Here is a 20658-nt window from a genome sequence, read left to right as displayed (position 1 = left end):
GTGTTAAGTACCTTATGAGTGATACGGTTGACTTCATTTGGGCCATTTGCAATGTAAGATAACAGCCAACATGATTACAGCTATGGCTTACAAGCCAGGCCAGTTATCTAACTACTACATTTATAGCTTAAAATAAAATCACATTTTGGAATCTGCTTATCTAAACAGCCAAATGTTCTTTGCAGTGTAATGCCAAGGAAAACATCGTAGTGGCATATGGAAAGCCAAGACAGAAGGAATTACAGTACAGTTGCATTGTCAACTCATTGACCTTGTTAGATCTTATAAAGATGATGGGATTCTCCTTGAATGTCCTTGCAGCTTCCTTGGATATTCTCTGGGTCTCTGATACACATCATGTTTAACCATACACAAGCACAGTTCCAGATTAAGCCCCCAAAAATGTCCTTCTTAGCATCTGTTTTTCAAACTGAGCTTAGTGGACTTGCTATGCTTAAGAAGAAATGCTTATGTTCAGCAGACAGCACACTTTCAAAGCCTGGTATTTTAACTACCATAAAGTCTATCTTTTAAAAAAACCCAAAACCTAATTACAATGGAAAGCTTTAGAGTTGAGTCCCATTGCTGTGGAGGCAGATAATGAACTGCCTCAGCTGATTTATTGGGTAGGGGTATGGCAGTCTTCCCATTGCAGTAAGAATGTTTATGGTGATTAATCAAGTAGAAGTCCAAAAACCAAGGTTAATTTGGCATTTTCTTCCTTTACTGAATGACAATCTGTAATATTATCCTGCATAGTCTGCTAACTTTTTAGATTATCAGAGCCAAAGTGAAAAAAAAAAAACTCAACACAATAAACCTCCGGCCACACAAGCAGCTGTGCTGATGTTTGAGTCAGATTCTGGTCCACGTGCAACTGTTTCCTAAAGATATTATCCTATTCTGTGCCATCTCTTAGGTCACTGTTCATAATGCAGGTTCCATCAAGTCTTCTTTAGCCTAAATTTTATGGAGAAGTGGGACTTATGATCCAGTCCAGCACACCTTGCAGCCTCCAAAGATGTATTTCATCTCTACGTACTATGCCTTCCAATACTAGTTCGGCTGTGAAATCAAGAAGGTGCTTCCCCTTACACAGACTAGATAGGTAACATGGCATTAGTCAACAATCATCTGTCATTCTTGTGTGTTTTCCAAGTCATGACTCATAATCAAGACAGCACAGGTCAAAAAAGTCAATTGTCCGTTTCAAATAGGTCTGAGCCGCTGAAAACTGTCATTTGTCAAATCAGACTCTCAGTCTAATTACTTACAGCAGAATCATATTCTGAAATTCCTCTACCAGGTGGTGACTAATGAAGAGTTCAAACAAGGGTAATGGAAGGGAGCATATCATTTTGGAGAACATAAAGAGAGTCCTCACGGATAATACCATTCATCTGATTCAGCCCTGGTTTTGAGATACTGTGACTTATTGCTGTTAAAACCTGTGTAATACAAACAGCAGGCTGCCAAACTGTCAATGTTTCTCCTGATTCTCTTTCACTGATTCTGTTTATTTATCTTTTTAAAGGGTAGATTTTCCTTTCTTTACCATGAAAATATAGAGTACTTTAAATTATGAATTAGTTGTCTAACCTTGTTGCTAAGCACTTAATTTAAGAACACAAACAAGTGGGTAAATAGATCAGTGCAAAAGGCTAGCCCTAAAGAAATTAGATTTCCAGTTTGACTTTTTGCATGTCTTATATTTATCTAGGATATTGTTTAAGCCTCTGCTTTGTTTTCCCTCCCACAGCATTTTGCTACTAATCTTTATACTCAAATTAAGCTTTTATGGTATCTAACAGAAGACTATAATCATGCTCTGCTAGGTAAACAGAGTCCCCTGTTCTTACAAATATAAACCCATACCTTTCATATGTAATTCCAGATCTTCTAGAACTTTGCACTTACACCAAAGAATATGTAAAGGATCATTTTGTGATTTACCTGGTCTTGAAGTGGGAACTCTTGCTATCTCCAGGGAACAAGGCTTTTTGGTCACTGCTATATCTATGGAATCACAAAGGCTGCTGTTATTTTCTGCAAGGACTGCATCCAGAGGTACAGAAGGTATTGCTTCCAGTGCATAACCTCTCTTCTTTGAATAAGATTCCTGAAATGCAAAAAAAATTTAAGTAGGTAAGGGATCTTGCTCAGAGGACACAGGAAAAGAAACAGGTTCAATAACTCTGGTTATCAGAGTTTAAAATTCAGCAAATTAAATACCACATTGTGCTGAAAGAATTACTTGCATGGCAGAAGAAAACATTCCTGTTTTCTTTCTTTCTTCTCTGTAATGGAGTTCCCATTTAGTTACAGAAATACCTTTATTCATCAAAATCTGCATTTAGCAAAAGCTCTAACACAAGTAGCCTACCCATACCTTCTTTGCCAGGTTGGAACTTAAGGGATGCCTCTTCATGTTTTTTAATGCCATTTTGTGCAAGTGACTATTACATTAACCACTACAATGACTTTCTCTTTGCAGATGATGTCACAATATTTTTACATTATATATAAAACCCCTAAAGATATGGCATCTACATGTTGATGGCACAGTCTCAGCTTGTGCATTAATTCCTGCTCCATATTTCAGTGAACAGCAATAATGGTGCAAGATCCTTTAACAGTGATGCATGCAGTGAATTATCATCATAATCACCATCACTGGAGGTGGTTAGGAAGAGACTGGATGGGGTGCTTGGTGCCATGGTTTAGTTGATTAGATAGTGTTGGATGATAGATTGGACTTGATGATCTCTGAGGTCTTTTCCAACCTCATTGATTCTATGATATGGATTCCTGGGAAAGTCAAACAGTGCACATAAATCAGATACGATATGATATGATACACTAAAATGCAAAGGGACAGAAAGCAGCCTGTCAGCCAGATATTGTCATAGCACTACTCAGAAAATGGTTGAAGAATGTGAGCAGGATGTAGAGTAACAATGTTTTCAACAAGAACAACTCATATTACTTAAGTTAAACTGTGGTTGCAGTTTATCTAGAATCCCTTTTTTAGGTAAATTATTTTTCCTGTTCATCGTGTTGTGACCCAATTTTTATGAGTTCATAACGTGATAATAATTCAAGGCCTCCCAAAGGCTATGATTGAGAAGGCAGCAACAGGAGTTCAACTTCAAAATTCTACTTCATGGCTGAAGAGAAACTGCAGGACAAGAGGAAGATTCCTTCCTACCTTGAACTATAAACAATCTACCTTGTGTGTTTAAGTCTGCTGTGAAAAGACAGAGGCAAAAATCTGTTTACTAAAGCAATGATCACAACAGCAAACTTCAGTTTAATCCTTGCACAGAAAAGCTTATCTGAGAGTAAGTCAGAATGCCACAATCCTAATAAATCTGCCTAGAGGAGCCCAGGAAGAAATACTGCAGCATTAAAACTGTCACTGAACACCAAAGTGAAACCCTGCTCTGCTCCCAAATTCAGATACATTAAAAGAACTTTAAAAATTGATATACAAAACATAAGAACAGACACTGCATCATACTTGATGTCACCCAATATTCTGTTCACAAGGGCAACCAATGCTGACTGGCCCAGAGAAAGAGTAATCCAAGATCAGGACAAGCCTGGAGAAGAGGAGGCTCAGGGGAGACCTCATTGCTCTCTACAACTACCTGAAGGGGGGTTGTAGCCAGGAGGTGGCTGGTCTCTTCTCCCAGGCAACCAGCACCAGAACAAGAGGACACAGTCTTAATTTGTACCAGGGGAAGTTCAGGCTCTAGGTGAGGAGAAAGTTCTTCACTGAGAGAGTCGTTTGCCATTGGAATGTGCTGCCCAAGGAGGTGGTGGAGTCACAATCCCTGGAAATGTTCAAGAGGGGATTGGACGTGGCACTTGATGCCATGGTTTAGTCATGAGGTCTGTGGTGACAGGTTGGACTTGATGGTCTTTGAGGTCTCTTCCAACCATGGTGATTCTGTGATTACTTCTGCTACAATCCTTTGAAGATCCCACATATCATAAGTAAAAGGTGCTGGCTGTGTTTTGTCTTTCCCCCAGCTGAACTTTCTCAAATGCATTTCTCGAGTTGCCTCTAGAGCACATGTCATTTCTTACAGTTTGCATGCACGCTATTTTGTTTTCAGCTGTCTCACCAAGTTTGACATCCCTAATTCTTGTGCTTTAGAAGGCAAGGAATGGTTGTTATCCTCTCTTTGTGATTTCACAGACCTCTGTCACACTTGCCTTGTACTCTCCTCTAAGGAATGAGAAATTCTGATCTACTCATGCAACTCTTCTGGGCTTTTGACCACTCCTGCCATCCCTCACCCTCTTAAGCCTTCAATGATGTGACAGGAATGAGATTTTCACAAGATGGTATTCATACTGATATGATGATGCTCCCTCTTTTGTATTCTACCACTTTCTTAATTTTTCTTAGCACAGTTTGATTTGCTGAATCTTATTCAAAATTCTTTGATTAACAATGCCAGAATATAAATGTCAGAGAATACACAAAAATGATGGGGTTATTAAGAAAATAGTTGGAATGTAAATTACTGACCAGCATTAAGTGCTTCTTTTTCCATCACAGTGGAATAAATTCTGCCTAGTCATTCTTCAGAAGAGTACTATGTTACTTCATTAATAAAACTTTGGAGACTTATTGATCCTAAATGCCATGAGAGCTAGAAATTACTACTGCATTTATCCCATTTATGTCACAGAATTGTAAAATTACAGAATAGTTTGGGCTTTAGAGGACATCAAGTGCAACCTCCCTGCAATGAGCAGGGATATCTTCAACTACATCAGGTTGCTCAGACCCCCATCCAACCTGACTGACATGCAGCAAGGTAGTGTGGAGAATGTCCAAACCTTGCCAGAGTTTGTCACAATAATGTACTGAGTAAAACCAATTCAAAGTATTTCCTATGTCATCATAACCAAAACCTGCAATTAGAGATGGTGAAATATTTATTTTGACTGCCTCTCCATTGACAGAAATCAGGACTATCACTGTAATTTCATGGCTAGAAAAAACACTTTTGTCTATTACTAATAATTTAACTAAAGCATTTTTTATAGTATCGTGTAATTAGTATCATTTTTCATGAGTCAAACGATGATAAATGTTCATTGTTATGACAGCTAGAAACACTTGAATATGTAATTTGTCACAGAAGAGATAATCAGGTTCATTTCATGATATATTACAGAATTTGGAAAATTCCTAGCATTCTCCTTTAAGGGTAGTGCTGCTGGAGGGCTGCTGTACAAGGAATTTGTAAGTATCACACACAGATTTTAAAGGATATTCTCTTTGACCCTCCCATAAAGTATCTGAAACAGTGGGGTTGCTGTTGTAGAAAGAAAATCATAGAATCAGAATTGTTTTGGTTGGAAAAGACCTCTAAGATCATCAAATCCAATCATCAGCCTAACACCACCTGGGCTGCTAAACCACATCCCCAAGCGCCGTGGCCACAGGTTTCTTGAACACGTCCAGGGACAGTGACTCCACCACCTTCCTGGGCAATGCTTACCCAGTCTCTCCATAAAGAAACTTTTCCTAAGAGCTAATCCAACCCTCCCCTGGCACAATTTCAGGCCATTTCCTCTCATCCTATTACCTGATTCTAGAGGGAAGCCCCACCTCACTCCAGCCTCCTTTCAGGTAGTTGTAGAGAGCAAGGAGGTCTCCTCTCAGCCTCCTCTTCTCCAGACAGCACAAGCCCGGTTCCCTCAGCCACTCATCGTAAGCCTTGTTCTCTGGACCTTTCACCTGCTTTATTGCACTGCTCTGGACATGCTCCAGCACCTCAATGTTCTTCTTGTAGTAAGGGGCCCAGAACTGAGCCTGGTATTCGAGGTGCGGCCTCACCAGTGCCCAGTACAGGGGCACAATCACTTCCTACTGCTGCAGGCCACATTGCCCCTGATGCTGGCCAGGGTGCTGTTGGCCTTCTTGGCCACCTGGGCACACTGCTGGCTCGTGTTCAGCCAGTTGTCAACCAACACCCCCAGGTCCTTTCCCACCAGGCAACTTTCCAGCCACTCTGCCCCAAGCCTGTGGTGTTGCCTGGGGTTGTTGCGACCCAAGTGCGGGACTCATAGAATCACAAATATTCAGGTTGGAAAAGGCCCTCAGGATCCCCAAGTCCAACCGATAACCCTACTCTGCAAGGTTCACCCCTAAGCCATATCCCCAGGCACCACATCCAATTAAACACAACCAGGACTGGTTACTCCACCACCTCCCTGGGCAGCACATTCCAATGCCTGATCACTCTTGCTGGGGATTTTTTTTTCCTAATGTCTAGTCTAAACCTATCCAGCTGCAGCTTGAGGCAATTCCCTCTTGTTCTATCACTAATTACCTGTGAGCAGAGACCAGCACCAGCCTCTCTACAATGTCTTTTCAGGCAGTTGTAGAGAGCACTTGGCTTTGTTAAATGCCATACAACTGACACTGCCTGTTGACTCAGCCTGCCCAGACCTCTTTGCAGAGCCTTCCTACCCTCAAGCAGGTCAACACTCCCTCCCATTAACAATAATACACATACAGAGTTATCCAAAACAATTTTTTCCCTCCAGCACCTGAAACAGCTTTCTCTAAGTTTCAGTGCACCTTCCACAGAGCTGAGAAAAATGTTCATTTAAACAGGAAAAAACATGTTAGATTTGTTGTTCCATGTGTTTATGTTGTTGGAAACATTAAGGTGCTGTGTAGCTTTCCAGAAACCACTCCCAAAAGTTGGATCTGCTTTTTCAAGCGTTGTGTTTGAGGGGGAAATGAGCATTACTGACAGAGCACGACACATGCAGGTTTATCCTGTCCTTTTCAACTGCATATTTTCACAAGTCTTGTTTAGAAGCTAAAATTTCATCTGGAAACTTTATCACTAAAACCTAGAGGTTCCAAACACAGCTTTACATGACAAAACTCAGTACTGTAAGCCTAAACTCTAAATGCCTGGAAACACGGGCAAATCGTGAGCATAATGAACGCAGTGGTAACCTCAGCAACAGAAACACGCCACCACATTTTATGCAGAGCTTTCCTGATTCTATCTGGCAGATATTCAGAATTTCAAATGCATTTAGATTGTTGAAGGCATGTTAGAGGCTTTCCCATGTATACAACATCCAGGCAGTGAAAAGGAGCAGATGTCTCCTCTAATAAATAACTCACTACGACAGCGAATGCACTGCAAGTCTCCATAATTGGGTTTATGCAAATGCTAATGGCTGTGTGCAGCAATGTAGCAAAATGCAATAACTACCTTAATAAATCATTCTTAGTTTAGCTGAACAAAACACAATTACAAAATAGCAAGTAATTTCCAGGTTAAATATCCTCCTATTTTTTTTCCCCCCACTGTTTTTATAAATGACATTAAACAAAAACCAAGTCTGGTTTGACTATCAGGCTATAGGAAAATATCTGTTTACAGTAAAGGCTATTGTATTAAAAAAGATAAAATGAGCTGAAACCTCAGCTCCACAGAAACAATACCTCTCTTCAAGTTGCTTTTGCTCTAATATCTGTATTTTAAACACTCATATACACACCAAAAAAACCAAACCCACTTAGATCAAAACATGGGGCACATTTTGGTGAATTAAATAAATCTGGATGAAAAAGTTGCATTTAATATTATGCATCATTCAGCAGGATAATAAAACCACTGATGAATCTTTGTCAAAGTATTACTATATCATTTAATAGACAGAACTCTATACATGAAGGAGGGCCCACACAAACATTTAATTTTAATGCAACAGTAGGTTCATTTCTCTAGTTTTATCTAGTAAGAGATAAAATAACTCGGTGGAAAGTGAGAAGTTTGAGCCAGGAGATGTTTCAGAAGGTGAAAGACAAGGCTCAGAAGAGTGTGTTGTTAATTCATTATCTGTTAAGAATGATACAGGTTCTGCCTCTGCATTTTGTTCTGAAGTCCTGTAAACACTTTCACTAATATGCTCAAGAGAAGCTAATTATTTGATGCCATACACAATGGATTTAATAGAAGCTACAAACAAACATTTGTTCTTTCAGGAGAAGTTGGACACCATGATCTTGAAGGTCTTTTCCAACCTGGTCTATTCTATTCTATTCTATTCTATTCTATTCTATTCTATTCTATTCTATTCTATTCTACTCTACTCTACTCTATTCTAAGTTGAAAAAGTTTCCCATGCCTAAAAGTTTTCCAGTTTGATACTAAAGAAATAAAGACTTAATTATGTCTGGTGAAGAAGTTGTTGTTGCAACAGTGTAAGCCAACATTCTCTTAAAAGAAATCCTTCCTACACATGCTCCCACAGGAAAACAGAAAGAACAAGAGAATGTTTTCCCAAATATTAAAGTTATTCAGTCATACCATGCAAAGAAGTGACTTTGTTGTGAATCATACATTTATCTGATGCACAACTGGAGAGAGAATGAGATACAAAAATCAATAGAACACTTTTAATTGTTCATGCAAAGTCTGTAACCAAATAACCTGTGTCTGTGGTAAACACGGTGTTTCAGCAGAGTGAGAACTGAACCTAACAGTAAGAGAGAGAGGGAAAGCAAATCCATACTGTGAGCTTGAAGAAGCAGTATTATGAAACTGCAGAATTAATCATTCCCTTCCAACAGGAGAAATAGGCACAACAGTAGTAGGCAAACGTTAATGCAATGCTGTCCATATCTCCTACGTTCTGCAATAACGCAGTAATTTCTCATTTCCAACCACAGTTTTGAGTGGGACCCTTGGAATTCTGCTGTTTCCAGGCCAAAAATGAGCCCACCAACATTTATAACATGGATATGTCTGTTTGGCCAGAATTAAGGAATCATGCCACACCTCAAAGGACAGTATAGAGAGGTAGGTGCTGGTCTCTCCTCACTGGTAATTAGTGACAGAACAAGAGCAAACAGCCTCAAGCTGCACCAGGGTAGGTTTAGGGTAGACAGTAGGGAATTTTTTTTCACCCAAAGAGCAATAAAGCTTTGGAACAGGCTGCCTAGAGAGGTGGTTGAGTCACCATCCCTGGATGTGTTCAAAGGTTGTTTAGATGTGGCACTTAGCAGAAGGGAGTGAGGCAAGGCCTTCTGCTTTGTCAGCTGCACACCCTCTGTAGTGCCCTGGTGTTTAATTTGCACACAGATTCGTCTCCAGACCCAGGCATGTAGTCAAACACATCCCTCTACCTCATGGCTCATGCTGGCTGGCTTCCAGAAGCTTCCTATTCAACATGAAAGAGCAATAATTGAACAAATTCAGAGATGTCCACACTTTCCCATTGCTGTACTGAACACAAGCACCCAGATGGGTTTCTGAATGAGCAGTCTACTGTCAATATTTATTCATTACAATGCAAAAAACAATGATGCTATAAACCCCAGTCCTTATAAGGCAGAATTCAGGCTATTGCCCACCTAATAGTGGATATATTGTCACTGTTTCAGAGTGGTCAAGGCATAAGAAGAACACTGAACTGCTGGAGCAGGTCCAGAGGAGGGCCATGAATACAGAGGGCTGCATGACCTTCCCTATGGGGACAGGCTGAGGGAGTTGGGGCTGTTCAGCCTGGAGAAATAAAGGCTCCAGGGAGACCTTAAAGCTGTCTTCCAGTACCTGAAGGGAGCCTACACAGAAGTTGGGGAGGTACTTTTTACAAGGGCTTGTAGTGATGGGATGAAAGGGAATGGATTGAAGCTTGAGGAGGGGAGATTTAAGCTGGATATTAGGAAGAAATTTTTTACAGTGAGGGTGGTGAGTACTGGAACAGGTTGCCCAGGGAGGTTGTGAATGCTCCCTCCCTGGAGGTGTTTAAGGCCAGGTGGGATGAGACCTTGAGTAACCTGGATTAATGGAAGGTGTTCCCACCCTTGGCAGAGCAGTTGGAACTAGATGATCTTTAAGATCCCTTCCAACCTAACCATTCAATGAACCTCTGAATATAAAAGGATTACAACAGTTGACTCAAAAATCTTTATGAGCCCTACATTTTTAAAGGAACCAGCTCATCTGAGGTCACATATTTTTACAGACAATTGTAGAATGTTGATGTTTGCAATTACATAAACAAGATCTCTGGAAATTATCTCATCCAAACTTTCAGTCAAAGCAGAGATATCTTAAACACCAGCTTGCTCTGGACCTTGTCCAGTTAATTCTGAAAATACCCAAAGGGCAAATAAATTGCAGCATCTCTGGTTACACTGCATACCTGTGTAGTGTCGAGATAGTAAAACCAACATAATAAAACTGCATTTGCCAGAAGACAGCTGAAGTCATAGGCAACAGGAAGCTAAGAATTCCAATTACACTGGAAATTAAGAAGCAACATACTATGTGCAAGAACAAACCTCAGCTTCATCCCTTACAACACTTGCAGAAAGTGTAGCATAGCACTAAAATAAGCCACCATTTTTTCCCCAATATACTTATTTCCCATCAGTGTTCAGCAAGGTATAATCATCACCTGCTGATTCCTTCTGGGCAGAACACATACTGCACTTTTCAGTAGCTGCCCCAGTGTGGGGGTGGTGTGCTCCTGAAACTGCCAGTGAAACCTCAGTTTACTGCAAACGAGACAACACTGCAAATCAAGAATTTAACAGAAATAGTTTTTAATGGGTAATAGAGCTCTCCATGTCAACCCCATTTCTGTGAACTCGTAATTTAATCCAATAAACTAAGAAGAAAAATAAAATTTAAAAAAAAAAACAATTATTTTCCCCTGAAGGTCAGAAATCATGGGAGAAGTGTGGCCAGCAGGTCAAGGGAGGTGATTCTCCCCCTCTACTCAGCTCTGGGGAGACCCCACCTGGAGTACTGCCTCCAGTTCTGGAGCCCCTATTACAAGAGGGATGTGGAGGTGCTGGAACGTGTCCAGAGAAGGGCCACGAGGATGAGCAGAGGGCTGGAGCACCTCTCCTATGAGGGCAGACTGAAGGAGTTGGGGCTGTTCAGTCTGCAGAAGAGAAGGCTCCCAGGTGACCTCATTGTGGCCTTCCAGTATCTGAAGGGGGCTACAAGAAGGCTGGGGAGGGACTTCTCAGGCTATCAGGTAGTGATAGGACTAGGGGGAATGGAATGAAGCTGGAGGTGGGGAGATTCAGGCTAGATGTGAGGAGGAGGTTCTTCACCATGAGAGCGGTGAAACCCTGGAATGGGTTGTCCAGGGAGGTGGTTGGGGCGCTGTCCCTGGGGGTGTTTAAGAGCAGGCTGGATGAGGCTCTGGCCAGCCTGATCTAGTGTGGGGTGTCCCTGCCCATGGCAGGGGGGTTGGAACTAGATGATCCTTGTGATCCCTTCCAACCCTGACTGATACTATGATATTCCAAATAATCATAGAATCATAGAATTGTTAGGGTTGGAAGGGACCTCAAGGACCTCACTACTCATTGTGAAGAGCTTCCTCCTGATGTCCAGCCTAAATCTCCCCTGCTCCAGTTTCAAACCATTGCCCCTTGTCCTGTCACTACAGACCCTTCTAAACTGTTCTTCCACAGCTTTTCTGTAGGTGCCCTTGAGGTATTGAAATGTAGCTATAAGGTGTCCCTCTACCCTTCTTTTCTCCAGGCTGAACGGCCTGTGTTCATGGGAGAGGTGCTCCAGCTTTCTGATCATCCTCGTGGCCCTCCTTTGGACCCACTCTAGCAGGGCCATGCCAGAGGATCACTGCTTCTAAAAAAATGAAAACCTCACATCTTCTAGCCCTTAAATATTTATGTAAACTATCTGTTCATATTTTTGTAAAATCCATGCTGGCATCATGAAGATTTATAGTTAGCAGCTTTTAAATTGAAGTGCAGTTTTTCTACAGCAACTGCACTGGTCTCTTTACACATATTATTTCCATTTTCTAGTAGTTAGGCAAATGTTGTTGGCCATCATGACAAACACAGAGAATAACTGTCATGATTTTGAAGATACACATACAGCATTTAATTCAAGAGACAGTGCAGATCCATCAGCTTCCAAAATGGGGCACGGCTAAAACTACCTTATCTCACCATTTCTTCATATCACAAGTAGGAAAAGAAGTTGGCATGGCTGTCAAGATTAAAGTGTGCAGACTGCTTGCTTCAATCTGATAATATTGCTATGATCACACAGGACTTTGTACCACCCATTCCTCTGTCACTGCAGATAGCCCTGTGTTTATCTCTGCACATCAGGCCCCGTTTGCCCTGCAGCAGGGAAATATTCAAAGCATACTATCCATGAGAAAGACAATGGAATGAAAGCTACAGTTTCATACATTTGAAGTATGCTGCTTTGTTAAAACAAAAAAGAATTAAAACTGAGCATGTATGTGTGTGGGTACTGGTAAATATATTAGGAGCTGAATAGCAAATTAAATTACACTGCAGAATAGAAGATTGAGACCAAAAAAACAATTCCATTACTGGCAAACAAGAATGTTCATAGAATCATAGAATCAATAAGGTTGGAAAAGACCTCAAAGATCATCAAGTCCAACCTGTCACCCAACACCTCATGATCAGGTTCCCTCTCAGCCTTCTCACTCTTATTCCTAGCTGTTCCACATGTCTTCATGCTCACTCAGATGTCTCCCTGACCATAGTGACATTTAATGCCTCTGAAGAGATGTTCTACTTCTGTCTCTGTTAGAGGCAACTTTTATGCTTTCCATCAGCCTAGCCACCAACTTTGACTGTGCTCAGCTGAATGATCTGGATGGTTTCATTTGTAAGTGTTCTGTTTCAGCGAGGGCAGCATCAGCCTTGCATCAGCCTCACTAAATATGTTCTAACTTCGTAGGATACTTCAACTGATCCATCATGCAGACTACAGCATCAGACCTTTGTCCTAACTGTATACATGTATAAACCATGACATCAAGTTCAACACTTAACTGTTATATTCCTTACCCTTTCCTTAACATGTGCCCATGTGGCTCCTGATCTCATCACCCCCAAGGAGACACCAGCCCTCAGTGCACCATGACAGTACTCACACACTAAACCTCTTTCCTTTCAATAAAACAACCACCATGAAACTCTGTACTTTTCATTCCACCTTGTCTTTGTGATCAGCATGCGCTGTATGTTCCCCTGTCCAAAGGGCAGAACTTCTTGTAGCTCATCTTCATACATACAAGGGAAAAACAGGCTTTGCTTGTGCGAAGGCAGTTTGGGCCCAGAGCTGTTTGTTCTGAGAACACCTGCAGTACTGCTCTTTCAGCTTTTAAATGATAGCTGCAGAACAATTCACACAGAACTATCCATAAAAACCCTCTCCAAAATGACACTTTTCAGCTCAGGACAGACAGAAATTACAGGCTGCATGTCAGAAGTACCTTCAGCCAAGCCTTTTCCCATAACTGCAATAAAAAAGTCAAATTTGTCAAGGAGATAAATGCCTTTTTCTTTGGCATATTGAAAGGTCTTAGTCATCAGGTCACAGATGGACACTGTCATAATCATACCTAAAATTAGTTTTCATTTTACTCTCAGTAAGTTTGCAGGTGACACCAAACTGGGTGTCTCTGGTGATCTGCTGGAGAGTAGTGAAGCTTTACAGTGGGATATAGACAGGTTAGACCAATGCTCCAAGGCTAATGGTTTGAGATTCCACAAGGCCAAGTTCTGCACTTGGGTCATAAATCCCCATGGTAAGTACAGCCTTGGGGATGCGTGGTTGGAAAGCTGCAGCTTGGAAGGGGACCTGGGGGTATTGGTTGACAGTTGATTGAATATGAGTCAGCAGAGTGCCCAGGTTGCCAAGAAAGTCAATGGCATCCTGCCTTGTAGTAGAAACACTGTGGCCAGCAGGAGCAGGGAGGAAGGTGATCATTCCCCTGTAACCAGGGGAAGTTTAGGCTGGAGGTGAGGAGAAAGTTCTTCCCAGAAAGAGTAATTGGCCACTGGAATGTGCTGCCCAGGGAGGTGCTGGAGTCACCGCCCCTGGAGGTGTTCAAAGAAGGACTGGATGTGACACCTGAAGCCATGGTTTAGTTGTCATGAGGTGCTAGGTATTAGGTAAGAGGTTGGACTTGAGGATCTCTGAGATCTTTTCCAACCTTGTTGATTCTATGATTCTATGGTGAGGCCACACCTTTGATACTGTGTTCAGTTCTGGGGCCTTCTCTGTAATAAGGACACTTTGGTGCTGGAGCATGTCCTGTGACTGTGTATATAAACCAAGAACCAATTTTTATGTTTGTCCTCCTTTGATAAGTAAACACAGCATGTCTATGTAACTGTAAACCCCTATCTTTTTACTACAAGAGAACTGGACAGATGAACTTCTTCCTGTTCAAGAGTAGCTGTTAAGAGTCTTCTCACTATTTTAGGCTCTTTAGTAGAGTATGGATTTTAAGACATGATGCCAATGACACTTATCTCATTGTTTTTCAGGATGATGTCTGCATTTTCTAATGTGTTCAAGGACTGACATGAGTGTCAGAAACCCATTTTTGTACTTTCACCTAAAACACACTGTTGCAGATTATATCTACCATCATTTGCTAGGCAAATTCAAGATACTGGGCTTAATCTAAAAGCTAAATAACATACTTTGTGTGAGCTGTCCCTGAGAACAACATGTTCTGTGCTGCGTCCTGAAGTAAATGTGAAAGACCCAACAGATTAGCTAACAGCTTGAAAGATTGCATGCACTGGTGGCATCATTTTAGAAACTGAATTCACTGGTCTGGATCTTGAGGATTTTTCAGCACTTAATTGCATTGCTTTCTTCCATTAAAAATAAAAAGACCAAACAAACATATAAAATGACCAAGACCACAAAACTACCTCTGTCTTCAATTTTCATGGAGAGAAGCAATCTCAAAAGGTGAGCTGTCATTTTCCAAGTGAATGTAGAACAAATATGCTGTGAAGTTTTGGGGGTGGTTTTTTTTTCCCTCATAATTTAAAATCTTATTAGTTTTCAGAGCAAGAAAGATGAGATATTGCAAGCCTGAGTTTAAAATTTAATTACAATGAATAAAACTAACTCAGGAGTCACAGTCTTAAGGCTTATGTTGTTCTTGAAATGAATCTCTGTGGAAAGGAAAGGTACCGACCAACAAAGCTAACTTCATCCATTTTTTTTTTTCAGATCATTGAATGGTTTGGGATGGAAGGGACCTTAAAGATAATCTGGTTCCAACCCCCTGCCATGGGCAGGGGCACCTTCTCAACAAGTAGACCAGGTTGCTCAAGGTCTCATCCAAGCTGGCCTTGAACACTTTCAGGTAGGAGGCATCCACAACCTGTTCCAATGTCTCACCACCTTCACTGTCAAGAATTTCCTCCTAATCTCCAGTCTAAATCAACCGTCCTCAAACTTCAGTCCACTCCCTCTCATCCTATCACTACAAGCCCTTGTTATAAGTCCCTTCCTGACTTTCTTGTAGGCCCCCTTCAGGTACTGCTGTAAGTTCTCCTTGAAGCCTTCTCTTCTCCAGGCTGAACAGCCCCTCTCCCAGCCTGTCCCCTTAGGGGATGTGCTCCAGCCTTCCGGTCATCTTTGTGGCCCTCCTCTCGACCCTCTCCCACTGTTTGATGCCCTTCTTGTGTTATGGGCACCAGAATTGGACACAGTACTTCAAGTGGGGTCTCATGAGAACAGAGTAGAGGGAGAGTATCACCTCCCTCATCCTGTTGGTCACACTTTTGACACAGCTCAGGACAAGTCTGCCTTCTGGGGTGCAAGTGCTTGTGGCTGGCTCTCGAGGTTTTCATCAAGTGACACCCCCAAGTCCTTTTCCTTGAGACTGCTCTCAAGCAGCTCCTCGCTTAGCCTATACATGGGCTTGGGACTGCCTTGACCCAAGGTGTAGGACCTTGCACTTGGCCTTGTTGAACTCACAACATGTTACACATACCTTGCTTTAAAAAGAAACAAAGAAAACATTATTTTTAAACAAAATCAGGAGATCCCTCCCAAATGGAGTGTATGATCCTCACAGGAAAGTTTAACAATAATTACAGCATAGGCAATGATGAGTTCCATTTAAGAAGGATTTTTGCAACAAATTCTTAAAACTAAGGAATGGGTAAATACAGCACTCTTGTTGTAAGCCAGGACAGTTCTGACAGCTCTGCACCTTGCCAAATGCCTAAAGGGATAGATGGTACAAAGTAGAAAAGAGTTGCTGAAAGGGGAAAGGAATATAAAAGCTCCTTATAAAAAGAGAGGGCAGTGCTCATTGTTATTCAAGCACATTAACTGCCATATCCTGTTTCCACTGACTGCAGTGGAGGCTTTAGCATTGACTTCAAACAGGTGCAAGTCCCATGAGACCAAAGGGAATAAAAGGTACAGTCACGGCATGAAAGCAACAGTGTATCAAGTGTGGTGAGACAGGATATGCAACTCCAATCTGGTACACAAGAAGTGATTTAAATGCAGTGCCAAGTAAGGATGCAACCAAAAAACCCCAGACATTTGTAAACAGAAATTTGGCAAGCCTTTACTCAGTGCTCCAAGAAAAGCACAGGACAAAATGTTAGAGAAATCAGAGTGCTAACCTATAGTTGTGGGGGGAGAACACAGCTGACCCAAAAGCAGCAATGAGCATCACCCTGCTGTGCAGCAACACAGTCTCACTTGTTCAGGGCACAGCTGCTGGCATGCCTGGGTGGCTACTGCAGTCTGGGTCTGCCCTGAGAATTGTTGGGACTTAGACACAAGTACATGACACATATTTATTTCTTCTCCTCTGTATTATCACAAGCATTTGGAAATGTTTGGGGACTTTTTTTTTTTCCCTTGTTTTATTTAAGTTTACATAATCTTCAAAGGAAAGTCCTATCTATATTCTTACATCAGTTGAGTTGTGCACGATGTCCTCAATTAATTTACTACAGAAAGGAGCTGAGATGCCATTAGAAGCTGCTATAAAATAGAGTGCTTATCCCAAAGGAAACTACATGACTTCAACATTTCTTTGCAGATGAATAGAATAGAATAAACCAGGTTGGAAGAGACCTTCAAGGTCATCGTGTCCAACCCATCAACCAATCCCACCCACCTAAACAACTAACTCATGGCACCAAGCACCCCATAAAGTCTCCTCCTGAACACCTCCAATGATGGTGACTCCACCACCTCCCTGGGCAGCCCATTCCAATGGGCAATCACTCTCTCTGTATAGAACTTGTTCCTAACATCCAACCTAAACCTCCACTGGTGCAGCCTGAGACTGTGTCCTCTTGTGCTGGTGCTGCTTGCTTGGGAGAAGAGACCAACCCCCACCTGGCTACAACCTCCCTTCAGGTAGTTGTAGAGAGCAATAAAGTCACCCCTGAATCTCCTCCTCTCCAGGCTAAGCAGCCCCAGCTCCCTCAGCCTCTCCTCATAGGGCTGTGTTCCAGACCCCTCACCAACTTCGTTGCCCTTCTCTGGACTCATTCCAGCAAGTCAACATCCTTCCTTCTTCTGATGGAATCAGAAGAGAAAGATATGCAACATGCCTGAAATGGAGGTAATAAATATCAAACAGTCTCAGTATTAAACTACCTGGACAAGTAGTACATATATATATATATATATATAAACAAATATTCCTGAACATAATTTTAAAAATGAGATTTTGACATGAAAATGAAGATTGAAGCTAACAATTTTCAAGAGAATAAGGCAAGACTAGAAGTGACTGTAAGAGGTAAAGGAGGTAAGAGATGAAACAGCTTTTCTCTGGTTACTAAGTTTTATGATTGAAAGGCAAACATACCTGTGCAAGCATGGGAAACCCGAGGTTCCTGCAGCCATTACAAGGTGTCAATGCCTCCCATAAACCTGAAGGCCCACAAGTATTTTCACCTGCATCATCATCTTCTTCCTCTCTTGCTGTTAAACACGTTGAAGAAGGCCTCTGTGAATAAAGAAATGAAGAGAGATATTGTAAAGAGATATTTTATGAAAGAATTTAGAAGGTTCCCATTTATAATTTCCAAAAGACAATTTGCCATTTTAATACAAAGTACTCAGCTGTTAAACTCTCAGACAAAAATCCCACTTTCTAAGGAAGGGCCATACAGACCTGTCTGCAGATACACTTTAAATATGAGTGAACATAATAATATGCATAGCAAATATTTGACTTTATTTACTTTGACATCATTAAGCTTAAGGCATCCCCCAGAAAATTAAACCTAACATTTAGAAACTCAACAAACTACACTTTCCCCAAGAAGGGAATGAGAGAAACTAACAGGATTTTAGGTCAACAGTCATCTGTTGTGTTCAAAAAATGTATAGAATAGAATAGAATAGAATAGAATAGAATAGAATAGAATAGAATAGAATAGAATAGAATAGAATAGAATAGAATAGAATAGAATAGAATAGAATAGAATAGAATAGTTGGAAAAGAACTTTGAGATCATCAAGTCCAACCTATCACCCAGCACCATCTAATCAACTAAACCATGGCACCAAGCACCTCATGCAGTCTCTTCCTAAACACCTCCACTGATGGTGACTCCACCACCTCCCTGGGCAGCCCATTCCAATGGGCAATCTCTCTTTCTATGTAAATTGGGATATGAGAGAGAGTCTAGCCTGACTGACATTTGTTTGTGCAGCCTACCTGACAGTCAGATGCTAAAGACTGTCTTTAGGAATTTTGGTCTTTTTCTGGTCTTAAATAATCCTTCAGCAGTCCCTGGGTTTTTTTTGTTTGCCCAACATAATGGTGTTTGAGACAGTGGCTGACCACATCTGTGCATCTGGTGGGAACATTAGCTCTAAAGCACTGCGATGAGGCCCATATGAAAGAAAACCCAAACCTCAAACCACTTAATTGCAGATTATTTTAGCAAATTAAATAAAGAAATCTGTGGAGTCTGTTGCCAGAAAAGGTGAGGAAAAGTAGGGAGGAAAGGAGGAGAAACAGCAGCAGTTCTAAAGATGAACACAAGCTGATGGAAGCTGTAAGAGAAGCAGAGGCACCACAGACGGGCACTAACCCAAATCGTGTTAACATCTGAGGATCATTTAACCTTTGATGCTTGTGCTAACTTCTTACACACAGGGGTGGTTGGTGTAACATTAATTGAATCAGAAAAAAGAAAAAAATTCTAAATTCTATTTCACCTCACTCACCAAAACTGAACACAATAAATCCATCCCCACCAGTCTGATAAGGGCTAGAAAAATGCTTGGCTCCTTGTTGCAGGCTTCATTAATCTAGCCCTAGCTCCTGAGCTTAGGTGGATTTATTTACTTTTTATTTCAAAAGTCAGTTTCTAAAATCTTCTTAGCATGATATTTCCATGAGGTTATTTTGACAGTCAAGTGATACCACAGCAAGTGTTGTCATAGCAACCAATATTCTTACACGTTCTTATTAAAAGGATTGGGTTAACTCTGCAGAGTGTGGGCCGTGAAGGGCTATTATTGCCGTGTGTTTGCATAGACAAAAGGAGCAAACTGCAGGTCTTTCCCTTCTATTTATGATGCCATCTTCCATAGTGGTTGCCCTAGGTTTATGTTTTAAATCTCAGAATTTCTGTACCAGAGAAAAAAAGTGCCTCTTGCCCCCTGGAGCAAAAAGCAAAGAACTGCAGCAGTGCTATCTACAGGCAAGCAAGTAACACGTATTAGCTGTGACCTTAGAGCCAGAGCAAGTGAATGAAGACAAAAGTCAGAGAAAAATATACATGCAACTTCTAAAAGGAAAAAAATTACACACACCTAATATAAAAGAGAATTTGCCAATGCAATTAAAAGAAGATCAATAATGAATTTCAAGATATTTGAATCGTTTGAGGGAGGACTTTTGAGTATTTAGCCATCACATGAACAGAGTAGAAACAGAATCATACCAACACATTACTGAACAATAAAAAAGCAGCACACCTTTGGGTGTATTTGGGTGTATTTTCTATAAATAGCTTGATAGAATGAGGATCACAGAAGACTAATGTCAATATGAAGGAGAAGAAAAGGGAAGTATTCTATAGTTTTCCTGATCATTCAAAAAAGGGCACAGCAGTGACAGTTCATTAGACACATTACTGGAATTAATTGTCTAGTACTCATGCACCTGGGCAATCTAGGTGTGGATGCCATGATACAGACTACTACAGAGCAGGACTGGCTCCTTTTGTACTGAAAGACTGATTCCTGTCATCATGCCCAGATTACTACTACTGGAAAAGCACTAAAAAGGAAGCATTAGGAGAAATGTATGTGAAGGAGCAAGAAATAGTTGCTGTCACCTTTCTCAGCCATCCCCACTGTTCTTCTCAGACAACAGGTGCAAAGGGGTAAATGGGAGCTGCTGCAGCAAAAACAAGCAGTGTTTGCAAAGGGGAGGAAAGGAGTTAACAGCAGCATAAGCAAAGGGAGGTGAGAAGTCCCCCAAATAGGGCAGACTGGATTTGCATACCCAGATGCACCTGGAGGAGGAAGGTGAGCTACAGAAAGATCTACAATGAATTCACTGACCTCAGACTGTCACACAAGCCCATAAAACTCCCAATCCAGACCACCTAGTTGCCTGCTGTTCTCTCCCAGCCTTCATTCCTTCCCCAGAACTCCCTCATTTTTCTATTTTGTTGTATAATTTAATTTTGCCTCCTTAGAGATCCTTTGGATATGAAAATCTAATTCCGTGTGTGCTGCTGGGAGGCCTTGAGATAGCCCTGTAGGGAGAGTTTCAGTGAAATCAAAGTTATTTATGCCCACTTCACAGAAA

General features: G+C 41.3%; 1 protein-coding gene across 10 annotated transcripts in view; it reads right to left on the bottom strand.

Moving 5' to 3' along the window:
* Positions 1-20658, bottom strand: part of ANKS1B (ankyrin repeat and sterile alpha motif domain containing 1B) — a 420346-nt gene that overhangs the window by 305911 nt on the left and 93777 nt on the right. For all 10 annotated transcript variants that reach the window (XM_068142750.1, XM_068142747.1, XM_068142754.1 and 7 more), the window contains exons 9-10: positions 17689-17829; positions 1954-2119 (exon numbers count right to left, since the gene is read on the bottom strand). In XM_068142750.1, the coding sequence (XP_067998851.1) occupies positions 1954-2119; positions 17689-17829 (307 nt within the window). The remainder of the gene's footprint in view (positions 1-1953; positions 2120-17688; positions 17830-20658) is intronic.

This window comes from Melanerpes formicivorus, unplaced genomic scaffold, assembly GCF_026170545.1.
Source record: "Melanerpes formicivorus ecotype bairdi unplaced genomic scaffold, bMelFor1.0.p_v2 SCAF_8, whole genome shotgun sequence".
NCBI classification, from domain to species: domain Eukaryota; kingdom Metazoa; phylum Chordata; class Aves; order Piciformes; family Picidae; genus Melanerpes; species Melanerpes formicivorus.
This window is presented reverse-complemented; position numbering and strand designations above follow the sequence as displayed.